Source organism: Cryptomeria japonica, chromosome 10, assembly GCF_030272615.1.
Source record: "Cryptomeria japonica chromosome 10, Sugi_1.0, whole genome shotgun sequence".
Lineage (NCBI taxonomy): Eukaryota > Viridiplantae > Streptophyta > Pinopsida > Cupressales > Cupressaceae > Cryptomeria > Cryptomeria japonica.
The window spans coordinates 13702890-13720072 of NC_081414.1; the positions used below are offsets into that span (position 1 = coordinate 13702890).

Here is a 17183-nt window from a genome sequence, read left to right on the forward strand (position 1 = left end):
AAAAAGGACTCAATTAGTGCAAGAGGAGGACACTCAGAGTGAGACCTCTCCAATCAGCAAGGCAGGGCCAGTGACAGATGTAGAAAACTTAATGATGAGAAGAACAATGCTCAAGATACCCCAAGCTCAAGAGCCACCACAGAGGAAAAGTTTGTTTAGGACCACTTGTAAGTCACATGGGAAAATTTGTAAGGTGATTGTGGATTCAGGTTCCAATGAGAACATTGTCTTAGTTGAAATGGTGGATAAACTCAAACTAAAAAGATTGCCTCACCTCACTCCTTACAAGGTATCATGGCTCAACTAGGGTGAACATGTCTTAATTGATGAACAAGCATGGGTGGAATTTTAAATTGGTGAGTATAAAGACAAACTACTATGTGATATATTGTCCATGGATGCTTGCCATTTGCTGTTGGGTCCTCCATGGCAATATGATGTGAGAGCCAGTCATGATCGAGAAAAGAACAACTATCTCATCACCAAGAATGACAAGAAATATCAGATGGACCCATTACCTGATCCAAAAGAGGAAAAGAAAGTAGGATCAACTATGATGCTAATGAGAAGTGTTACTGCATCATTTATTCCTCATGATAAGAGTGAGTCATCCTTTAAGATTTTTAGTTGGAGTCCTAATATTTCTTGTGATACCTTGGTTCAAGTCCTTAGTATGCCTATAAATCATTTTTCAATCATAAAAGTCAAGTTTAGATAATTGGTTGAACTCTGTGAACATGTTGAACCATTTTGAACTAAGTTCAATAGGTTCATTTAGGTTCCATAGGTTCCTAGATATTCAGGGAGGTTTTTCATACTAACATTTTCTCTAAGTGTCTTGCAGCGGCTCTCTAAAAGTTTCTTGTTCAGTGATATGTTACTTTATCTCTCTCCGGGTTTTGAACTCATTGAACTAAGTTCAAGAGGTTCAAACATGTTCAACATGTTCAATATAGCACAAGTGGTCAGCAGCTTGATATTATTTGTTTTCTCGGCAAAATTCTCCTTGAGCGCGGCATACATCTTGAACTACTTGAACGCCCATGAAGTCTGTTCAGTATGTTCATATGTGTTCAAAGTTGGTGGGTCCCATGGGTTTTAATGATTTGATGGTGCATTCATTGCCAAATATGAGGAGGTAGAACCATGTCTTAAGTGACGTCAATCCTTGGTTTTTCGAAGTAAGTAATCATTTCGGGAACTGGCAATTACTTCAAAAACACTGCCATGCATTCAATGCATGCGTGCGATGTCTAATCTACAAATTCAACACACTCGGACTGAAAAATTAGAATTATTGCATTCAATGTTTCCGTATCATTGCCTTCACTAATAAGGTATGAAGGATTGTTATTGCTCCGCATTTGTTCCTCGTTGCTGTGTCTTTGTTTTTCCTGGATAGGAGTCTTGTTTGCTACTAGTCGTCATCTAGTTGTTCAACTGTGAAGGTGAGTCTTTTTCTTGTCCTCTCCAGTGGTTTTTGCTTGCATTTTCTCTCTTACAGAAAGTTTTTCTGTAACCGATTTAGGCTTATTGTTCAAAATTATGAAGTCCACACTACATTTGTTTGGGAACATTTTTAGCCTGGCATCCACTGAACCCATAGTTAGTGATACTGACCTAAAAGGGGAAAACCTTGAGGTGTTGAAAGAGAGGGTGTTCAAGGGAATTGAAAAGTCTTTTGGTGTGGATATTTTGAGTAGCGGTCTCGTAGAAGCCGCAACTTTTCCCCCAGTCATTCCTTGCCCAGAATTGATTCGGGAATGTATTGCTAAATACGACCCAGTGTTTGAAACCATTAGGAGAGACAATGGTGAAACCCTTCTTGCCATAAATCGTGAAGTAATTTCCTAAATCTTCAAGATACCTGATTACCAGTTCTCCAACTTTTCTCCTGCTCAATCAATCACTGAGTTCAACGCAGATAGAACTGGGTACCATAACAATGTAGCAAAATTTTGGTTGAAGGTTCCTCAAAGAGGTGGTTCCAGGTTACCCAAGAATCCTAATAAGAATCACATGTTGCCTCACATTCATGACGTAATGCTTTTGTTGCACCGAGCCAGAGGATCCATTGAAGCTTATAGCTTCGACGACTGGATTTATTGCTATGTGCAGCTGGTTTTAGAAGGGAAGCAATATTTGGATTGGGCTGAATTGATTGCTGATTCAATGAGAGAACAACTGAGTTTGGCTAAATAGTTCAAACAACACTTCTTTATGTCTTCATATCTCCTGTATTGTTTGGCTTGTGTTAAGGAGTTGGTTGGAATACCGAAATAGCTCACTGAGGAGGATGTTCCCGTATATGAGTTCTATCCCCTGTTGCTGAAGGATAAAGCTTTACAGGATTTCAGAAGGGTGCACAATGCTTTTCTGGGTGATTTGTGTCATGAATTGAAGAATATGAAAGCCAAAAGAATCTCTGAAGATGCATAGACTTTGATAAAGAGGTTTGTTAGTTTTAATATCTAGTTTCCACGCTTCTGTTACATATGGGTAGGCAGCTTTGAAGAGGAGCCCTTCAAGCTTCCCCACTTCTATTCAGATTGCTTTGTTCTAGTGGAGATATGTAGGAAACTAACCTCTGTAATAAAAAAGGCACAGCCCAAGGACAAATGGGAAGGTCATTTTCCCATCCAATTGGGCGTGTTGTCCTGCAATTCAATGTCTAACACTTTGAGTATAGGAGCAGAACTCAAGAATTTCAAATTTTCCCTATATCCTGAAAGCAAAGGTTTTGATAATAAGGGATTTTCCCAAAGTCTTGGACTGATGCCATACCTTCCCATGCCACAGTTAGAGGATTTCTGGGAAGATTGTACAGATGAACTTGAAGTATTCAAAAGGGGAAACATGAGATTGGTGTTAGAACAAGTTGTTTCATTACAGATAAAGCTGGATACTAAGGGGGTTGAAGAGGATCATCTAGAGCTATTTGAACCAGGGTACTTAGCCCGTGCAGAAGTTGAGATGCCTCCAATTAACTGGGATGAGGAAGAGCAAAATGATATATAATTAAGGACCAAAGGAGTTTTGGAAAGGACCGTGGCTTGGGTGGTCAATAAGAAAGCAATGAAATCAGGCGTTAAGACTAATTCTATGAGAAGTAATAAGGATCCTCTACCTTCACCAAAGCGTCTTTCTAACAATGCTTCTATGTCTGTTCGTGCAGGTAAGGATAACAAGTCACCCCAGCTTAGACATATGTCTAATTCAACTTTGGATTTTTGTACTCCTCGGCATACTCAGTCCCGAATTGCTGCTCAAAGAAAGATGGATCAGGCAAAGGATGCAGGGGTGAAAGATACCATTCTTGATGCCCAGATATTTGAAATTGAAGACTTGGACGACAATGTTGCTAGTGCCCTAGATTCTCATACGATGACTGTGGCTATGACACCACCTTCCACGATGATCGAAGGAACCACTGGTTCCAGTGCAACTCCTAAGTGGTTGACCACCTCGGTGAACAAAAAATGGAGTTTTCTTCCTGTGACTATTCCAATTCAGGAAATGGTCGTTAAATACACAGAGAAGAATCCAAAGCTGAAAAGGTTCAAGACTATCGCTCGCCTAGACAATGATGAGGGAACTGGAAAATGGGTTGCTAAAATCGCCTCGTATAAACCCAAGGATGAAAATAAGGAGGCTAGCCCCAATGATTTCAAGATCACAAAGGTGGAATTGGGAAACATGAGTAGAGACACAGACAATCATTTCTTCCAGGTATCGGCAAAGAAAATGCTCACTAGGTCAGAGAAGGATGGGCGAGAAAAGAGAGAACTCAAGCGACACATAAACGTTCTGGCCCAGTTCATCGATAGTATTGGTTGCCTTGGGGCACTCCCAATATCTCATGCTACAGAGAACTTTGACCCGACTTCGTCGGAAAATAAAAAGCTAATGAACCAAGTTCAATAGGCCAAGAGTATTGCTGAAGCTATAGAGAAATGGATTGAGGGAATAATCAAGGACGGCGAGAAGTACATCACCGACTCCCAGAGGCTATGCGATGAAATACAGGGCCTTATTACTAAAGTTCAAAATCAACTTGTGTCATGGGAGAAGGAGGAGCACAAATGACAAAATGTCTTGCCTTTGTTTGCCAAAATAGAAGAATATGGAGTTACCAGGTTTTTGACAGAACACTCAATCAAGCTGGTGGCAGATGAATGTCAGCTTTTTGTGCTGAAGAAAACCATAATGTGGCAAGTGCTTACCTTCAAGTCTATGATCACTGATGCAAAGACCTCTGTTTACGAACTCCCTGATCTCCAGTGCAACATAGTTAATGATAACAAGGTGGTTAGCCCTGACCATGACTGGCAGTTGGGAATTTGTGGGTTGAGCACACAAGATGCAATCATGTCTTTCCGAGCGAACATGGAGAAGATCAAGGCCAAGGGTAATTTCACTCCGGAAGATATAACTAGGGTGGCTAGGATTGAGTCTATGACTTTCATTGGAAATGATCAACTGCCAAAACATTCCAAAAAGATGGTGAAGCACCAATGGAATAAGGAGGCGGCGAAGGCGAAGCTCAACACGATGAAAGTTCCAAACCAATCCATTGTTCAAAAACTTACAACCGCTCATGACGCCCGCGAAAGCGGAGAGGATGATGATGATGGAAAAGTGGCATAATGCACTGATTTAGGCCCGGCTTCCTTTATTCTTGTAATTTCTCATGGTTATGCAAAGACTTCGGGACATTTGTCCCAAAATACTTCTTGTTGGTTTCATAACTGTTTACGGGGGAGGTCGAGTTTTCAGGGAGACCTCCCTTGTTCTAAAACTATAAATTAAGGGAAAATAGATAGTATGGGGGTTAGATTTGGTGACCAATTTTTGGTTTTTCCCTCTGTTTTATGTATTTTCTATTTTGAAGAAGGAAGAATCAGACTGCTAAATCTGGAATGGAAACAGTTTATGCATGTATTTTTGTGCCTTTGTTGCATAAAAATATATATATATATAGAATGATCATACTATTCTTGGGAGAAGGAAAATCTGTGTGTTTTGAATCTGCGTAGATACATGTCTTTGTATATGTTTATCTAATCAAATAACAGTAAGGATCTTTCCATTACAAAAAATTATTACTCTTCTGATATTCCTTCCTTTGAGTGTTTTACTTCTAGAAAAGATTCATGTTTGGGGACGGATTTAGTTTCTTAAATCCATTCATTCTTTATTAAACCTATGGAAATGGTGTACTGAACTTTATTTTAGTTGTTGTAATCTCATATATTAAAAAGATAAGAAAGATTGCTTTCTTCTTTTTAGGTAACATGTGTGAAATATCAGCCTCTCATCCAAGAATGAAGTAGGTAGCCTTACATGCTTTCGGGTTAAAAGCTACTATTCAAAATTAAATAGTTTAAAGCATTCCTTGAAAAATTGAGATAGGGAGCTGTACCTATGAAAAATTTAGAGGGAAGTGATTTATACAACACTTACCCAACTGTTTAGTGAAACACTTGTCCTTAACATAAGGCGTCAGAGTTCAAAATTGAATCATTTTAAAAAGGGGCAAATCTGTTCACTAACAAGAGGTAAAGAGTTTCTTAAAGTATTAAAGCAAGAAGGTCATCGGGGCCATGCTATATTGTTGAAGCCTAAAGATGAAGCTAAGGTAGATCCAATGAGCGAAGTGCCTCAAGAGGTGCAAGGGCTACTAAAGCAATATACAGAAGTTATAGGAGATGATATGCCTGATTCCTTGCCTCAAATGAGAGATGTAAATCTTCAAATAGACTTGATACCAGGGGCAAATCTACCTAACAAAGCTACTTATAAAATGACACCTAGTCAAAATGAAGAGATTGCCAAACAAGTGCAAGAACTCTTAGACAAAGGATTTATTAAAAAGAGATTGAGTTCATGTGTTGTTCCTACTATATTAGTGCCTAAAAAAGGAGGAAAATGGAGGATGTGCACTGACTCAAGAGCAATCAATAAGATCACTATAAGGTACCAGTTTCCCATGCCAAGGACTGAGGACCTATTGGACAATTTAGTTGGAGCAAGCTACTTTACAAAAGTAGACTTGAAGTCTGGTTATCATCAGATAAGAATCAGACTTGGTGATGAATGGAAGACAACCTTTAGAACCAATGCAGACCTATATGAGTGGTTGGTGATGACATTTGGTCTCACCAATGCACCTAGTACCTTCCAATGGCTCATGAATGAAGTCTTCGTTGAATTTATTGGTAGATTTGTTATTGTGTATCTTGATGATATTTTGATCTTCAGCAGGTCCAAGGAGGAACACCTTAAGCATGTGGAGATGGTCTTGAAGAAGTTGAAGGAGGCTCAACTCAAAATTAACCTTAAAAAAGTGAGTTCTTGAAAACAGAGCTAGTTTACCTTGGTTTTGTTATTTCTCAAGGATGTTTAAAGATGGATCCAAGTAAGGTAGAAGCAATACTTAATTGGCCTATACCTAGGGGAATAAGTGATGTTGGGAGTTTTCATGGAATGACATCTTTTTATAGGAAGTTCGTGAGAAACTTTAGCCATGTTTGTGCTCCTATACTCAACACCATCAAAGGAGGGATTAAATGTCATTTTAAATGGACAGAGGATGCCAATAAGGGATTTGAATTGTTGAAGGCTAAGATAGAAGAGCTGCCAACCCTTAGATTTTTTTATTTCAATTAGTTGTTTACAATAGAATGTGATGCTAGCCAAAGGGCAATAGGGGCAGTTTTAAGCCAAGAGGGTCACCCTATAGCCTTCTTCTCAGAGAAGTTAAATGAAGCTAAGAAAAGGTACTCCACATATGACTTGGAGTTGTATGCAATGGTACAAGCATTGAAGAAGTGGCATCATTACTTGCTGCCCAAAGAGTTTGTAGTTTTCACAGACAACCATGCCCTTAGTTTCCTTAATGGGCAAGAGAAGTTGAACCAAAGACACTTAAAGTGGGTTGAATACCTACAATCCTATACCTTCACTATTAAGCACAAAAAGGGCATAACAATTAAGGTAGTTGATGCATTAAGCAAGAGATTCATGACTATGCAGAAGATACAATTGCAAAGTGTGGGTTAGAGAGAGTTAAAAGACCTCTACAAGGATGATAAGGATTTTGTAGAGATATATAGTGTTTGTTCTGATTTCTCTAACACCTCTCATGTATCTTATTCAAAATATATGATACAAGAGGGTTTTTTGTTCAAAGGACATCTTCTTTGTATACCCCAATGCTCTATGAGACAAAATATTATCCAAGAAAAGCACCAAGGAGGTCTCAGAGGTCATTTTGGCATAGATAAGACTTTGGAGCATATTGGTAGGTTTTACTATTGGCCCAAGTTGCAATCAGAAGTGAGAAGGGATGTAGAGAAATGTACAATTTTCCAAAGAGCAAAAGGATCATCAAGTAATGCAAGTCTATATCAACCCTTGGTCATACCTCAGAGGCCTTGGGAATGTTTGAGCATGGATTTTGTGTTAGGCTTGCCAAGAACTCCAAGGGGATTTGATAGTGTGTATGTGGTGGTAGACAGATTTAGTAAGATGACACATTTTATACCTTGCAAGAGAACCAATGATGCCACCTACATTGCAGGCCTCTTCCTCAAGGAGATAGTCAGAGTTCATGGTCTTCCAATTAGCATAGTTAGTGATAGAGATGTGAAATGTTTAAGCCACTTTTGGAGGAAACTTTGGAGAAAGTTGGGCACTAAATTATCCTTTTCATCTGGCTATCATCCTCAGTCAGATGGTTAGACATAGGTAGTCAACAGATCATTGGGTAACTTGTTAAGATGCCTTACTAAACAACATGGGTAGACTTGGGATTTAGTACTCGGTCAGGCATAATATGCATACAACATGACTCAGTGAACTGAAGCATAGGTAAAAGTCCCCTTTGAGATAGTGTATGGATTCCATCCTAGGGGAATAATAGAGCTCAGAGATCTCAGTTCTAAGGCACCTAAGAATGCACGAGGTGAGAATTTTGCAGAAGGCATCAAAGAAGTGCATGATAAGGTAAGCCAGACCTTACAACAAAAGTTCGAGTAGTATAAGGTGAATGCTGATAAAACAAGAAGGAATGTGCAATTTAAAGTTGGAGACTTAGTGCTAGCATACCTAAGGAAGGAGAGACTTCCAGAAAGGTAGCCTACTAAGCTAATGATGAAGAAGATTAGACCTCTCAAGGTGGTGCACAAATATGGGCAGAATGCATATGAAGTTGAACTCCCTCCCACCTTGGGTATTTATCTTATCTTTAATGTATGTGATCTCTATCCATACAAGGGAGAGTCACCAACAAGTCAGTTGGACATATCATCATAGGTTAACGAAGATTGGGTGAGGGATTTGCCACCTAGCCAACCGGTCAAGTTGGAAAGTATCTTGGACACCAAGGTAGTAAAGAAAACAAGGAAAGAAGTCTACAAGCATTATCTTGTCAAGTGGGAAGGGTTACCTGATTCAGATGCTATGTGGATGTCAGAATTAGATATACTTCAGCATGGAGTGGAGATTGAAGACCTCTTAACTCAAGGGACTTGAGTTCTTTGTCCCAGGGGAGTATGGTGCAGGGCACCTAACACTCGAAGCATACAATTTTATTTTCTTCTAAGTTTTGTGTGTTGTCTTTTAAGATGTAATAATGGACCAAACATTTGGGACTCAGTAGATTCATGGTTGAGTTGTCCAAGTTTTTTATTGTGTCATTTGTGTTCAGGATGCTATCAGCCTAGGAAGTTGTAATGCTAAGAATGATCACAGGAGTAGTACTCTGGATCATTGTCAACATGTAATAGGGGTCTATTGCTTTGTGTTTAGGAATTATAGGATTCTTGAGGACCTTTAGAAGTCTTGAAATGCACTTGAATGCAAAGTTGCATCTCAAGTGTCAAAAAGATGTAAAAGTTAGTGAGCAACATGTTGCAACTTTTTGTAAAAGTTGCATTTTTTATGATTGGCATTGCAAATTTGGTTGAAAGAAATAAACCATAATCATATAAGCCAAAATATACTTCATTGTATGGGTTGGACAATCTGGAATGCAAGAACAAGTTTTGTGTTTTCAAGAAATCTTGTCTTTTCACCGTTTTAGACAATTTTTTCCTTATTTTCATTGCATTGTACGGTCCAGTACGGACTTGTCAGAGAAATATAATTGTAGGGAATGAGTGATTGTTGAGTGTACTTTCCAGCAAAGTATATTATTAGGTTTTTTTGCATTTGGTTGCAGAGATCTCATTCATTCTCTGTAACTAGGTGTAAAACCCTTGCAAAGTAGGGTTTAAGAGCAAAATGGCTCTAACCTGAGCATCCATTGATGACACCTTTTGAAATCAAGTGAAATGATAGGTTAGGGTCTGTAAATATGATTAGATTAGGTTTTTTTGTCTTGCAGGCCTTTGTGGAGGAGCTACAATGAAGCCCTAGGGTCACCACTAGGAGTTGGTGAGCTAGGACAGAAGATGTGCAAATTCTAAGCACATGTGGATTGGTGGAAGAGAAATGGACCCATGGTTGGAAAGCCCTTTGAGTTCCCTCAAATAATCCTCAATTTATTTGAGTAGATTTTTTTATTGGTGAAGGGTTTTAAAGCCATCTTTCCAAGTCACTCAGGGAGGCTTAAACCCCTGAAAATAGTGCAGTATTGGAAACCCCATGTGTACAAATAACCCAGATGCAATTTTCCAATATTGTTTGTAACTCTGAAAAGGGTACTCAAATCTAAAAAAAATTTATGGCCTTGTGTGGAAAGTTTTTAAACCAAGTCCTTAAAACCGCCAAGGGAGGGCTAATTGAATTAGGCCTATTTGAGCCCAGTGGAGACAAAGAGAGGTTAGGAAACCTTAGAGATGGGTTTGAAGATGCCCAAACCCCTCAAAGACATAAAATACATAATGTAAATGCATTATGAACACCAAGAACTAAGTAGTGTATTGTGATCCTTTGCAGAGGTGCTTGGAGCCTTAGGAGTGGAGTTGGAGATTGAGGTGGAACCCTCAATAGGTAGTTAATTGTCAAAGCTCAAGTGGCTATACCTTGGAGGCAATCCAAAATGGATTAGACCTTGGAGGTCTAGATAGCAAAACCCCTACCAAGTGCCATTGGATGGGCTTGAGGAGTTAAGAGGGTTGAGTAGACATGTAAACCAAGAAGGTGATTGGAACAAGCTCCAAGACTCTCTGCATCAACCCCTTTCCTACCTCCATGTGAAGATTGATTCATTCTCTGCACAGGAAGTCTTAAGAATCTGGTGATTTGCCTTGGCACTTACTTCCCATCCTCTTGTGTACATGGCACAAACTGAGGTTCGTCTTCACTTATATGTGAATTTCGTCTTCACAATCGGCACCATCTTGTTGCTCCCAGTTGAATGCATTGGTGAGGTAATGTATCACATCTGCTAGATCAATTTCTGGTAGACTTGGCATGGAAAGGGTTGCATCATCATAGTTGGCTACTTTTTGGGTCCAGTCTGGTATGACAGCTTGTGTTGGCAAAAACATGTCTGCTGATGTACTTTCCAAACCCTCATTTGGCTGGTTGGTTTGTGGGGGTAGACCTGGTTCGGTAGTTTGTGGTGTCAAATGTGTACCCTCAACCGTTGCTTGTGCTCCGCTATGGTGTTCTACAAAATCTTGAATGTCTTCCTCATTAAAACCAGCCAACTGCAAGCAAGCTTCCGCAACCATATACTCTAGTTCTTCATCCCTTGAAGTGGCATCATGTTCTATTCCAACAGTTGGCTGTATATCAACTGCAACCTCAAATGCCTCACTTGGCATCATACCATTCTGCAATGCAGATCAGTTAAGTGGCCAAATCTCTGTCCTATGGAAGCCACTGATTATATTATCTAGTGTCAATGCTTGGGCAAAGGCCTTGCTCGCAAGAGTTGCCAACTCTTCCCTTCCAATTTCAATTTGTGAGTACTTCGACATCCATATACCCCTCTTTAGTTTGAAATAATTCTTGAAAGGTGAGATTACAGAAACATTAAGTGGTTGCAGTTTGTGGCTTGTATGAGCATGAAGGGTTACCAAATCTATACCTATCTGCCTTGCTTCTTCAATTGTCTTGAAGGCTACATGGCTGCCATGACATCGAAGATCAGTAGGGCCCTACGTGAGGGTGAAACTCCACCAGGGACTGAGCGTGCAAAATATTCCAACCAATTTAAGAACAACTCCTTTGTCATCTATGCATGTTCTTGGACTGCCATGCATGCTCCTGGCTCGCAGTTTGCAATGTAGTTTCAGATATGCCTCTTAGATTTGAACAAATAAAATCCAGGAATGTTGAAACCACATGCACTAACACATGCCAAAATAGTAATCCACTCTCTACTCTTGGAAATTAGGTGCAGTACACACCTCTGGCCCAATTTGGCTATTACTCTCATTCCACAATTCCTCCTAGCTTGCACACTAATCTCATCACAATTCCAAATCTAATTGCTACCATAGTGATTGAGGTTGTACATTACCTCCAAGTTGTCATAGAAAGATGCAACAATACAAGGTCGAAGCATAATAGCCCTATCGGAGTCCACTCCTTTTGTTGTTCTCATCGTTAGATCAGGGTGCCTTCGTCTAAAACCTGCCCACCATGACCTCCCTGACATCCCATTTTTGAATGGATTAGGCCTATTCTCGGTAATTTGGGCAATGGTTGATTGAAGTTGACTAATTTGGAGACCATGACCAATTTCATCCATGTCTTTGCACCATTGGATAACTTCATCCTCCTCCTCTGCTGATAAAATGGTGTGTGGACCCCTCACAGTTGTGGTTGTGGCTCCCATCAGCCATGCTCTCAAAGAGGCAATGGGGCTACCATACTTGATTGGTGTGCTTCTAAGAGACATGTGCTTGTCTTCTATGCATGATATTGCTTCTTTCATGTCAAATATGTTCCATTTTGGTTTGGGAACCTTTGAGGCCACTTGTACTTGTGGTGTTTCTGGAATAGGATTACAAGCTGCAGTAGAATGGTCATGTATAGCAGTAGTTTCCACATTAGTTGCATTGTTAGGTGAATGGTCATCTACAACATGAGTCACTAGGTCTTCATTTTGGACAAAACTATCTTCATCAGGGAAGTTCACCCCACAAGTGACTCTAACTGTTTGACGTTTAACACATCTGTTTCCCTTTCTACCTAGTGACATTATGTTCAGTGAACCTACAACGATAAGGTACCAATGATAAAATGCAACTATGTGTGCCTATAAAAATAAATATACAGAGACAAATCATTGAAATGAAACCCTCAATGCCATTGAGATAAATGATGAAAAACAAATCAATTTCTGTAGGTACCAATGAGTACAATCCATCATTGAACATCTTTGAACAAAATAAAATGGTATTGTGTCTTTATTTCTGTATGCCTGATAATATAGACAATAACCATATAGTCAAAGAACTCAAAACAACCATGCAGGAGTAAAGTATGTAACTGATGTGACTGAAAATTGGATATTGTTGATATTCTATTAGATAGTGAACAATTACATCATTGAACATGTTTCAACAAAATAAAATGGTGTTGTGTGTGTATATATATATACACACACACATAGGTACAGAACTTGAAACATTATATAACAAGGAGGGAAACTAGAAGCACGAGATGCATGAATGAAAAATGTAATTGTGATGTGATTAAAGACTGGATATTGTTGATATAGTATTAAGATGCATATTCATTTCTCAAATGACTAATAATTGAATAATGTTGTTGTATTTCTCATATGAAATTTATTGGAAGTAATATATTGTGTGCCTGATAATATTATTTACAGTGAGTATATTAACAAATTGAAGGCAAAGCAAACAATGAAAATGCCTCAAAAAATCTTCATTTCCCAAAGTTTTCAGGGCAATGTAGTTGGCGGTAATTCATGCCAAGTGGCCCATAATGTGTATGTGAGAAGGTTGTTATATGTCGACAATAACACACACACACATATATATACAACCTTATAGCCAGTATATAGTCACTTTAAGTAATAGTATCAGGCATACACATTATTGCAATGATAAATAATGAAGGGGTTTCGAATAATTATGAACAATAATCAATTTTTTTTGCATTCTCTGTAGTTATTTTGGCATTATAAATAGAGAGACGTCATTTAACAGCACACCCATAAAATGAAATGTTAAATAATGAAGGGGTTTCGAATAAAACAAATAGGTAATCATTATTTTTTGCCATTCTCTGTGAGGATTTCAACATTATTAAACTGTAACAGAGCATTGAAATGAAACCTATATCGCAAAATGAAGCAAATAAAGTGGAGTCAAGTTCACAATATAATGAAGCAAAGAAATTGGAGTAAAGTTCACACTATTAATGAACAATAACCATATAGGCACATTAAACTGTAAGAGAGCATTGAAATGAAGCTATAAACCGCATACAAAGAAATCATCAATAGACAAAGCATAATGCAGCTACAAAGGAGCTAAACCATCATTGGACATCCAACATGGTTGTTAATATTATTTATAGTGACTATATTGAAAGAAATGATGGTTTATTGAAAACAATATAATTTCAATTGAAAGTTTATAGAATTTAACGTTGATTGCAGAGGGAATTTAGTTATTTTGTGTGTAGCAACTTGAATGTGTGCCCTTGAATAAGGAATGTGCAGAGGGTATTTGCAGAGCTCGGGAATATGCAATGAATTGGATTGTAATGAAAGTCACACGGAAAATTTTGTCTTATAGTAAAATTCGAATGTGCAATGCATTCAATTGTGGTAACTAGCTATTTTCAAATTTGAATTATGTGGGAAACAGTTGGTCATGTCATATTAAATATGTAGTCCTCCATTGCTTCGAATTGTTCAGTTTTCTTCTATGCTTTGAATGAAACTTGGTTTTTTTAATTTGATTTTATGCAAATTCTTGGTTACTTGAGAGCCTTACACCAGTTGTTGCAAATGCAGGTACCAAATGCAAATCCATTTAATGCATGAAGTTGTGAAGTGATATTTGGAAGAATGTACACTTGAGTGTCTAAGAAGTCTAAAGTTGATTGTTTTTATGTCATGTAATGCACCAATAGCTCTGTATATGTAATTGTAATTGGAGTACATTTGTACTTTTTAGCCACTTGCATAAAGTGGCAAATGTAAACATTGAGTTTTTAAAAAAATAAAAATGTTTATTATTTGTGCAAGTCGTTTTGTATTAAAATAGGAAATGTAACAATAGTTGTTTATTTTTTTAACTTTTTTGTTGTTAACTACTAATTCATTTGTGAACAATGTATTGGTGTTAAAAAAAATATTTACTGGTATTTTTATATTTATGTACTAATAAAAAAAATTTAATGTTTTGGGGGTTCAACATGACAATAAGGTGACGCTTAGTGGAACTATGTTATCTATTGGTACTCTTCCCCTACATACCTAATATGCGAAATCTAAGTTTAGATTTCTTACCAGGTCAAATCTTTTAAATAGGGGGTTAAGAAGGGTACTAGTTTTTCCACTCTCTTCATCAGTTTCGAGGGAATCTTTAAAGAGGACAAAATCTAAATAATAAAATAGAGTGCCTAAGCCTGAGTGTGAAAATGAGATGATTTATAAAATAGATAAAAAAAGATGGGTAGACGTCTCGCAGATAGACTTTGTATGCATTAGATGCCATCTTTGTGGCTTACGCCAAAACTACCATTTAAGACTTTTGTCGTACGCGCACGTTTTTCAAACGAAGTTAGTGGGTAATGGGTAGCCCCGCCTTATAATATTCTCAAAAAATAGAAATTTTTACATTGCAAGATAAAGACGACAATAGATCCTCTGCCCTCTCCTGCACCTTCTCATTAAACTGTAAATACAGCTCAGATATAATAAGAATCCACTGCAATAACTGCACTGCCGTGCTAAATTCCTTCTATCCTTAAGACGCCCGTGAAATTATAAACAAGAAATCCTTACAACACCAACGGGATGAATATGGATAAAGAAGAGGTTAAGAGGGAAACAGTGTGTGTAACTGGAGCGGCAGGATTCATCGGATCCTGCCTTGTCAAAAATCTGCTGCAAAAGGGTTATGTAGTTCACGCTACACTAAGAGATCCTGGTAACTGTATGCTAACTCCCCTTTTTCTTCATCTCCACATCTCTTCTTCATTCATAATCTATATTAACTGATTAATTTATTTTATCTCCTGTAGAAAACCCAGCTAAAAATAGTCATCTGCTATCTCTTCCGGGTGCCACAGAAAGGCTTCATCTGTTCAAAGCAGATCTTTTGCAACATGGCAGCTTCGATTCTGCTATTAAAGGCTGCGATTCCGTCATCAACTTGGCCACTTCTACAGATTTCCAGGTAATTCATTTATCCACATACCCAGATCCTCCTATATTGTCCACGTTTTAAGGATGAGATTAAGACAGCGAGTGGAGTGGAAACAGGGCGATGTTGTCAACAATACTGTCGACGGAACGATGGACATTCTAAGAAGTTGCAAGAAAGCAAAAACTGTGAAACGGGTAATTCATACATCTTCCATGGCCGCAGCTTACCCTCTAAATGAAGACGGTCAATTTAAGGAGGTCCTTGATGAATCCTGCTGGACCCCTGTTGATTATATCAAACACAAAGACGATTTTTCTGGAGTAAGTATTGAAGTTTTTCTTCAATAATAATTGCTAGAATGAATGGCCAATCTATTGATTATTAGATGTTCTGTTCAGATTTATGCATTATCCAAGACTTTAGCAGAGCAAGCAGCTCTGCGATACGGAGAGGAGGAAGAGATTGAAGTGGTAACAGTGGTTTTAGGGATGGTGGGAGGTCCTTCTCTAACCCCCACAATTCCTGGGAGCGTTTCAACAATGTTAGCACCACTCTCAGGTAAATTACCCACATCATTTTAAACACAGAAACTATCGTTTAGCGTTTACCCATCTGCGATTATGGTTTATCCTCTTCATATATATATGATCTGAGAATTGGAACCCCGAAATTTTTCAGGGAACGGACTGCTTTATGAAATCTTAGTTTCGAGTAAATCTATGTTAGGATCGGCGCCGTTGGTCCACGTGGAAGATGTATGCAGTGCCCATATTTATTTGATGGAGCACCCATCCGCAGCGGGTCGATATGTGTGCTGTTCTGATCCCGTGACTGTTGCTGACATGCTCAACTTCTTTCGCAAACGATATCCAGAAATCCCCTTGGCTTTTGGGTAAGTAATTTGATGCACAACACAGGATTTATTTCGCAGTCGGGGGAATCGTTTAATAGGTAACTGATATTTCTTTTGTTATGTGAAAAAGGACTGAAGAGGTAGAAGACGAGTCGAACAAAGTATTTGTACCAATTTCTTCCAAGAAACTGATTGATCTGGGATTCTCGTACAAGTATGATATAGAGGGAATACTTAGTGACACCATCGCATTTGCAAAGCAAATGAAAGTATTGTGAGGGATGTAAGTATATATTCGTGTGTACCCTTAATTGCGTTCATTGGGATAACAGAGGAGTGGTTACTCAGCTTGCTCTAGCTCTTCATGATGGAATTGTATCCCTCTTAGGTGCATCGTACAGAACTGGTATAGTTTTTTTTAGAATAATTTAATTTACTAGCATTAAGATATGAATATGTTAGGGGTAATATACTGGAGCAGTCAAAAGTTGGAAGAATCAAACATTGCTTTTGTTAGGAGTAGTTATTTGGAATACAATTGAAATGGTTTGAAAAAAATATGTATATGAATGGATGCAACTTGTAATTTAAATCCAAAAGGTATACAAAATGTTTCTGTTATACAAAATATTTTTAAGATGTATGAAAACGATTAATTTAGGATATTGATTACATTGAATAGATTTGTTGTTGGCTGTTGTGACATCTTATATACAACTGTCCCAATTCAAGAAAGATGCAATTTTTTTTATTTACTTCAAGGATATGTAGATTTGTTCATCCATTAGCTTGTCCCCCAAAATCTTTTTTCTTTTTCGGAGCAAGGTGCTGAACAAATGCTTAACTATAGTAAAAAATAAGTCTATTGTTGGGCAAACTTTATGTGCTATATTCATTAATGTTTGTTGTTTTAATTTTGAGTTGTATAATGTTAGAGGAGATAATTTGTAAGTATTTAATTTATAGTACTAGTATAATTGCAAAATGTGTTAAACGATGTATGAACACAATTACCTAAA

General features: G+C 38.1%; 1 protein-coding gene across 1 annotated transcript; it reads left to right on the forward strand.

The window, feature by feature from the left end:
• Positions 1 to 14784: 14784 nt before the first annotated feature.
• Positions 14785 to 16791, forward strand: LOC131076706 (putative anthocyanidin reductase). The gene is made up of 6 exons (XM_058014009.2): positions 14785 to 15092; positions 15187 to 15341; positions 15428 to 15631; positions 15710 to 15869; positions 15990 to 16203; positions 16295 to 16791. The coding sequence occupies exons 1-6, from the start codon at positions 14960 to 14962 to the stop codon at positions 16440 to 16442; spliced, it is 1014 nt and encodes a 337-aa protein (XP_057869992.2). The 5' UTR covers positions 14785 to 14959; the 3' UTR covers positions 16443 to 16791.
• Positions 16792 to 17183: the final 392 nt, after the last annotated feature.

What these genes read in the sequence shown, in the direction of transcription:
- LOC131076706 (XM_058014009.2), top strand. Translation starts at nt 14,960, where the DNA reads ATGAATATGGATAAAGAAGAGGTTAAGAGGGAAACAGTGTGTGTAACT. An exon ending in CCACTTCTACAGATTTCCAG is followed by an intron (nt 15,342 to 15,427) that starts GTAATTCATTTA and finishes GAGTGGAAACAG; the next exon opens with GGCGATGTTGTCAACAATAC. An exon ending in ACAAAGACGATTTTTCTGGA is followed by an intron (nt 15,632 to 15,709) that starts GTAAGTATTGAA and finishes TGTTCTGTTCAG; the next exon opens with ATTTATGCATTATCCAAGAC.